The sequence below is a fragment of the Miscanthus floridulus genome, chromosome 3 (genome assembly GCF_019320115.1).
Source record: "Miscanthus floridulus cultivar M001 chromosome 3, ASM1932011v1, whole genome shotgun sequence".
Taxonomy (NCBI): domain Eukaryota; kingdom Viridiplantae; phylum Streptophyta; class Magnoliopsida; order Poales; family Poaceae; genus Miscanthus; species Miscanthus floridulus.
In genome coordinates this window covers 82,788,910-82,796,807 of record NC_089582.1, presented here as the reverse complement: position 1 = coordinate 82,796,807, position 7,898 = coordinate 82,788,910, and the positions used below count along the sequence as shown (strand labels likewise).

Below are 7,898 nucleotides of genomic sequence, written 5' to 3'. Positions count from 1 at the left end.
TGAGGCGAAGCAAAAGTGGGGGTCAATTGCAACCTTTTTTGGCAGTTGCAATATACTTTGATATTGTTGCAAGTGCTAAATTTTATTGCAACAAAATCTATGGGGTCGAAGTGAAAAATGTGTTCAAGTGCAATGCTTATTTTTGGTTGCAATATACTTTGATAATTGCAACGAATTTAAAACTTAAAAAAAAGTATGGAAAGAAAAGAATTGGGGACGCATATATTAAAATTAAAAAGTGCTCCCCACAGGATTCGAACCATGGAGCTCTGGTTCAGATAAAACCTTCTCCACCACTACGCTATGTAGGTGTGTTCGTTGTAACTCAGGTTTTAATTTATTTGATATGATTGAAGACCTTATGAGTTATAAAACGCCCCAACCCTGGCCCCATCTCGGCATCTCCGTCCTTATGCCTGGTGTCTGAAACTTTCTGTTAAGTAGTAGTTGCTGTTAAGTACTTGATGTTAAGTATGCGTGGATGTTAATTAGTACTTGAAGTTGTACCGGGGTGGTTGGTCACTTTGTTAGCGATAGTAAATGCCTGACCGTGCACCATCGGTCACATGCACTACGCCAGATTCGTACAGTAGGAACGGGGGCGTTTTTACTGTAGGGGCGGCTGGGGTTGGGGGCGCCCTTATAGTGGGCGTCCTCGGGCCCCAGCAGCCCAGCCGCCCCTACAGATGGCACTGCAGGGGCGGCTGGTGATTGAGCCGCCCACCAACCGCCCTTACTGATGGCGCACGAATAAATAGCAGCCAAAATTTGAAAGGTTCAAATTTAGTCAAATAACAAGATGACCAAAATAAAAGTTGTAGATCTTGATGAGTTGAACAACTTTTGTATTCATCACTTTTACATCTGAAATCATTTAGGGTTTGAAAATTTGGTTTGAACATATCAAATTTCAAATTTCAAATTTTAAAATGTGTAAAACATTGTCACATCCAAGTTTGATCAAACGTAAATGCTGAAGCATGATTTTAGAAATTTTTAAAAAAAAACATCACATTTAGAGTTAGTATGAGGGAGAAAAACTAGTTACAAAGTTTACCCACAGATTAAAAAGAGAAATCACACTGTTCTAGATGATCCTTACATGATCATAGTGAACAGTGTTATTTCTTTTTTTAATCTGTGGGTCAACTTTGTAACTAGTTTTTCTTTCTCATACTAACTCCAAATCTGATGGTTTTTTTTCCTAAAAATTTCTAAAATCATTCTCTATCAATTTATTTTGTTGGTTTTGTCAATATATACATATGAAAAGTTTGAGCAATTTAAATTTTGAATTTCAAAAAAATGCAACTTCAGACAAGATTTTGGTACCCCAAATGATTTCAGCTGAAAAAGTGATAAATACTATAGTTGAATAACTTATCAAGATCTACAACTTTTGTAATGGTCATTTCTTCATATGAAAAGTGGTACTGACATTGTTCACAAATGTGACACATCTCTCGTAAGGTTTTATAAACTATATGAGACATGTGTAAGATTAGTGAATAATGTGTACTAAGAATTTGTCAAATGAAGAAATGACCAAAATAAAAGTTACAGATATTATGAGTTGAATAACTTTGGTATTCATCACTTTTTATGTTGAAATCAATTTGGGTCTCAAATTTTGGTTCGAACTTGTCGTTTTTCAAAATTTTAATTTTAAAAGGTTCAAATTTTATCAAATAACAAGATGACTAAAATAAAAGTTGTAGATATTAATGAGTTGAACAACGTTGGTATTCATCACTTTTTATGTTGAAATCATTTTGGGTCTCAAATTTTGGTTCGAATTTGTCATTTTTTAAAATTTCAAATTTGAAAGGTTCAAATTTAGTCAAATTACAAGATGACCAAAATAAAAGTTGTAGATCTTGATGAGTTGAACAACTTTTGTATTCATCACTTTTACATCTGAAATCAATTAGGGTTTGAAAATTTGGTTTGAACTTGTCAAATTTTAAATTTCAAATTTTAAAATGTGTAAAACATTGTCACATCCAAGTTTGATCAAACGTAAATGCTGAAGCATGATTTTAGAAATTTTTAGAAAAACAACCATCACATTTAGAGTTAGTATGAGGAAGAAAAACTAGTTACAAGTTTTACCCACAGATTAAAAAGAGAAATCATATTGTTCTATATGATCCTTACATGATCATAGTGAACAGTGTGATTTCTTTTTTTTAATCTATGGGTTAACTTTGTAACTAGTTTTTCTTCCTCATACTAACTCCAAATCTGATGATTTTTTTTCCTAAAATTTTCTAAAATCATTCTCTATCAATTTATTTTTTTGGTTTTGTCAATATATACATATGAAAAGTTTGAGCAATTTAAATTTTGAATTTCAAAAAAATGCAACTCAGACAAGATTTTGGTACCCCAAATGATTTCAGCTGAAAAGTGATAATACCAAAGTGAATAACTTATCACGATATACAACTTTTGTATTGTCATTTCTTCATATGACAAAGTGGTACTGACATTGTTATAAATGTGACACATGTCTCGTAAGGTTTTATAAACTATATGAGACATGTGTAAGATTAGTGAATAATAGTGTGCTAAAAATTGTCAAATGAAGAAATAGACCCAAATAAAAGTTGCAGATATTCATGAGTTGAACAACTTTGGTATTTTATCACTTTTTATGTTGAATCAATTTGGGTCTCAAATTTTGGTTCGAACTTGTCATTTTTCAAAATTTTAAATTTAAAAGGTTCAAATTTTGTCAAATGACAAGATGACTAAATAAAAGTTGTAGATATTAATGAGTTGAACAACTTTGGTATTCATCACTTTTTATGTTGAAATTATTTTGGGTCTCAAATTTTGGTTCGAATTTGTTATTTTTTAAAATTTCAAATTTGAAAGGTTCAAATTTAGTCAAATGACAAGATGACAAAAATAAAAGTTGTAGATCTTGATGAGTTGAACAACTTTTGTATTCATCACTTTACATCTGAAATCATTTAGGGTTTGAAAATTTGGTTTGAACTTGTCAAATTTCAAATTTTCAAATTTTAAATGTGTAAAACATTGTCACATCCAAGTTTGATCAAACGTAAATGCTGAAGCATGATTTTAGAAAATTTTAGGAAAAAAACCATCACATTTGGAGTTAGTATGAGGGAGAAAAACTAGTTACAAAGTTTACCCACATATTAAAAAGAGAAATCACACTGTTCTAGATGATCCTTATATGATCATAGTGAACAGTGTGATTTCTTTTTTTAATCTGTGGGTCAACTTTGTAACTAGTTTTTCTTCCTCATACTAACTCCAAATCTGATGATTTTTTTCCTAAACTTTTCTAAAATCATTCTCTATCAATTTATTTGTTGGTTTTGTCAATATATACATATGAAAAGTTTGAGCAATTTAAATTTTGAATTTCAAAAAATGCAACTTCAGACAAGATTTGGTACCCCAAATGATTTCAGCTGAAAAAGTGATAAATACCAAAGTGAATAACTTATCAAGATCTACAACTTTTGTATTGCGTCATTTCTTCATATGACAAACGATGGTTTACTGACATTGTTCACAAATGTGACACATTCTCATAAGGTTTTATAAACTGTATGAGATATCTATAAGATTAGTGAATAATATGTGCTAAGAATTGTTAAATGAAGAAATGACAAAATAAAAGTTGCAGATATTCATGATTTGAACAACTTGGTATTCATCATTTTTTATGTTGAAATCAATTTGGGTCTCAAATTTTGGTTCGAACTTGTAGTTTTTCAAAATTTTAAATTTAAAAGGTTCAAATTTTGTCAAATGACAAGATGACTAAAATAAAGTTGTAGATATTAATGAGTTGAACAACTTTGGTATTCATCACTTTTTATGTTGAAATCATTTTGGGTCTCAAATTTTGGTTCGAACTTGTCATTTTTTAAAATTTCAAATTTGAAAGGTTCAAATTTAGTCAAATGACAAGATGACCGAAATAAAAGTTATAGATTTAATGAATTGAACAACTTTGATGTTTATCAAATTTTCATTTGAGATCATTTGGTGTCTCAAAATTATTTTAATAGTTTTGATTTTAATTTTTTAAAATTTAAATTTTTTTCTCATTTTTAAAGGTTCAATTTTACAATTTTAAACTGTTATATCTCTACTATAATTGAAAACTTGACTCATCACGGAGGCTTCAACGCCCCGTCCATATAAAAAGGAAACAAACACCGTCCAAATCCGATGACCACGTGCTTCTCACCCCCGCGTCCTCCTCGCACGCCGCGCGCGCGACCCCCTCGGCTGCCAGGGATCGAATGAAATATCACAATGCCTTTCTTGAGGACGCTCCGGGCTGGCGCCGGGATGGATGCGCCCCAACCCGCTGGAGTCCAGGCGTGAGGCAGGCAGGCTGATCCGCGCGCGGTTGCCGGGATCTCAAGCGCCGCCACCTTCGCGTGCGGCTGCCGGGATCGCATGGGGCGCCACCTCCGTGCCGCTAACTCTGTGCTGATGGATGGGATGAGGCGGAGCGCCGCGGCGAAGTGCCCGGGGCGGGGGACGAGGAGGAGAAGGGTGCGCTGGCGCCCGCGGAGGACGCGGAGGCGTGTCCGGGACCGGGAGCGGGTGACGATCTCGCATCCTATCAGCCTCCGAAGCGCGCCAAGGTGCTGATCTCCCTCTATCCCCCATGCATGTGGCTCATTGAAGTCTCTGGTTTTGATTTGATTTTTGATGTTAGCGCGGTCTCGCTCGAGATAGATTGGGTGCACGGAGGCGGATACCGCGAAGCCGTCGGTGGCGGCGGCGGCAGCCGGCGCCGTTGCGGGTCCACTGCCCAACACGGCTGCCCTGCAGGCGCTGACGGGCGCCATGGACAAGCTAGAGGCCCTCTTCAGGTGCAAGTAGGCTCAGTCCAATTGGGTTGATTTTTCACCAGTGCCTTCAATTTGGCTAGGAAGAAGAATCGATGGAGCTTGTTGCTGGGAATGAAATTTTATTTTATAGTATAATTGATTTGGTTGGCTGGACTCTGCAGTAAGGCCGGATCACTACTTTGTTTGTGCAGGTGGAAAGAGTAAGATCGATTTGTTATCAGCCAGGAGTGCTTGCTGTTTTCTTGGTTCCTAAAAGGGTGCTTCCTGTGTATCAGGTACCAACACATGTAGGTGAGCCTTCAGACATTCAAGATTTCAAGTTACAAATTTTGTCGATAACATTTTCTTGGTGGAAATTGCAGCAAGCTGGAGTGATACGTAAGAGGAGTGGCTATTGGATTGGATTGGGTATTACTGCAGGAGATGGGGCAGGATTTATAGGATTCTAGAAAGTGGCAGCGTGAGTTTGTGTCAAAACATGTAATTCTTTTTGTGGACGTACTTTTACTACCAAATTATTTTCAGATACAATGTCCCATGGCCAAGTTCTGAGCCAACCTGTGCTTAGGCCACTCGATTTAGGAAACTATAGTATTTTAAGTTTTCAGTTAACTGGTTGGTTACTGATATACTTGCATTACGTCTCATTATTTATTTGCAGATTATTTTTCTAAAGAAAATATCATGCTTGATGTAATTTGCTTCCTGCTATGTCATTGTCAAATATTAACAGTATGTTTCTTTAGAACAATTCCTTTATATGTTTGAGTAGATTAGTGCACTTGTTAGCTCATGTCGATGCTGGAAATGAGACGAAATGCAAAGTCAAGGGCATGAAAGCAATCCGCAGAGGAGAACCCGCCGATCCGGTGGTGGAAGGGCAATCTTATAGGGAGTGGCGCGTTCGGCAAGCTCCTTGCCGTCAACCAGGTCGGTATGCATGTTTCCATCTCGAAGGTAGGACCTTTGAACGGAGAGAACTTTTTGAGCGATTTGATGGATCTGGGATTGTTTTCTTGGTGGCTGTTTATGATTGGAAGCAGCAATGCGACAAGACAGAAGGCCCAGGTGAGAAGTTTTGGTCTCAAACAATGCTTTGACTTTTATATTTTATCCAATTGTTCAAATTAAATCTATCTATCTATCTATCTATCTATCTATCTATTTATTCCACTCTAAAATGCTTGTACTGTTAATTTGACGAGTTAACCAGGGAGAGTATTTTTTATTCACTTTATTTCTTTATCAGGTCATCTGGAAATATACTAAACAGCTTTTGCCTGGACTGAAATATTTGCAACACAATGGAATCATACACAGGGATATAAAGGCAAGAAAATTTCTCCTGTTATATGAATCCTGTCCGCAAATGCTTATAATGATGTGGCTTCTTGTTATTTTGTTATATTCCATGGCACAAATATACTTGTTGATAACAAAGGTTGCTTTGGATAGTTTGTTATCTATTGTGAGGTTGATGGCTTGCTTTGACCTCAGTAGTAAATGGCTGTCGAATTTTTCTTTAAAAGTGTTCGATCCTTTTCATTGCATCTTAGCTTAGACTAAAGTGAGCATGTGAACGTATAGAATCTGTTTTTTTACTGATCACTTATATGGACTTTCTGTTATGTGTAGGTAACTGTTCTCACCTGTTCTTTGTATTTCTTTTGTTAGCTGAGTGAGCACTAGTTCTCAAGTCAAAATAAAACTACACACATAATTTGAGTTATGTGTCCTACCTTTTCTTTGCTTGCAGGTTTCAACAGTTCAGAGCAGCATGGGAGGTCCTTCCGTTACCAATTTCCAGCGGCAGCTTTCAGCTTCAGTTGTTGAACAAAAGCAGGTGGGCAGCAACACATCAGCAGCTTGGTTGTTATCTCAGGTAACCAGTAACAGTAGGTAAGCATTAGTTCACTTTTAACAGGGAGTCATGATCATGTTTGTGATGGTGTACTAATTTGGATTCAAACATTCAAGCCAATAGCTTGCACATTAATATACAATTGTTTCATTATACTCAGAGTGTAGACATTGATACGGAGATTATGGTTATTGCAGGGCTCCAAAATACAATTGTTTAACAGGTCCACCACAACAGCATTAGTAAGTGCCTCTCCAGGCTCCACTCAGTTCTTATTTATGTCATCTTTTATTTTGCGAGCCATATGTTTATTTCTGCTATTTTCCGGGTGTTTGTGTGCAGATCAGAGAGTTTATGATTAAGTGTGTGTGTGTAACATGCATGTCATATTCTTGTCAAGGGGGTGTAATAATTTTACCACCAACCATTTATTTTCAGGTTACCCAAGAAACCAGCCAGCCAGAACAACAACCCCTTCTTCCGCAGCTGAAGAACGTCTCACTAGAGGGCGCATGACTAGAAGTAATTTGGCAGCGAATTCGGGTGCTGTTTATACTACAGCAAAGCAACTGAAGGAAACTGCGGCTAGGAAAAGATCTGCATTGTCCAAAAAGAATACACAGGTACTATGTGAAACCTTTTATCTCTCTTTGCATTAAAAAGGAACATATAGTCCTTTTGGAGAAGTACATAGCTATTCTTTTGTTCTGCTCCTAAATATGGTCCAGGCTTAGTTTCCTCTTGCTGATTAGAAATATATATGGATGTGTTTGTGCTCATAAAATGTCTTGGGAGGCAGCTGCATGTATGTTTATATTTGCTTTACGCTTCAAAGTTCATGGTTGATAGTACTGCAGCTCACAGAACTCTAGTACTGCAGCTCGTGTTTTGCTTCAGTGTTCAATTAGCTTTGGCCACCACTAGTCTTCAGTTTAACTAATGCATGTCAATGATTTTTTCAGGAGGAATCTTGAGTTTGAGAAGGAGCATGCGAATGGTGGACTGATGGCCAACATACTCAGGGAACCTTCGCTGCTACAGTAGACATTAGTCTTTTGATTCGAATGAGTTCAACAGTTGTCTATGCTTAACACATTATTATGTGTTAAGCTATCTACTTGTGTTCTCATTTAGTTTGACACTCGGTGTGTTTTTGTTAAAGATTTTGTATGAACAAATTATAT

At 36.5% G+C, this 7,898-nt stretch overlaps 1 protein-coding gene and 1 long non-coding RNA gene across 2 annotated transcripts; both read left to right on the top strand.

Annotated features, from left to right (window-relative positions):
- Window positions 1-4,529: 4,529 nt before the first annotated feature.
- LOC136546006 (uncharacterized) lies at window positions 4,530-5,494 on the top strand. The gene is made up of 3 exons (XR_010781210.1): window positions 4,530-4,643; window positions 4,718-4,874; window positions 5,045-5,494. It is a non-coding gene; the product is annotated as an uncharacterized lncRNA (long non-coding RNA).
- Window positions 5,495-5,704: 210 nt separating this feature from the next.
- Window positions 5,705-7,620, top strand: LOC136546005 (uncharacterized). The gene is made up of 5 exons (XM_066537986.1): window positions 5,705-5,921; window positions 6,103-6,183; window positions 6,610-6,735; window positions 6,912-6,956; window positions 7,153-7,620. The coding sequence occupies exons 1-5, from the start codon at window positions 5,790-5,792 to the stop codon at window positions 7,228-7,230; spliced, it is 462 nt and encodes a 153-aa protein (XP_066394083.1). The 5' UTR covers window positions 5,705-5,789; the 3' UTR covers window positions 7,231-7,620.
- The last annotated feature ends 278 nt before the right edge of the window (window positions 7,621-7,898 follow it).

Excerpts from the sequence above, each read along its gene's own strand:
- LOC136546005 (XM_066537986.1), top strand. The coding sequence starts at position 5,790 with ATGCATGTTTCCATCTCGAAGGTAGGACCTTTGAACGGAGAGAACTTT. Across the intron at positions 5,922-6,102 it reads CGACAAGACAGAAGGCCCAG|GTCATCTGGAAATATACTAA; the intron begins GTGAGAAGTTTT and ends TTTCTTTATCAG. Across the intron at positions 6,736-6,911 it reads CAGCTTGGTTGTTATCTCAG|GGCTCCAAAATACAATTGTT; the intron begins GTAACCAGTAAC and ends TGGTTATTGCAG.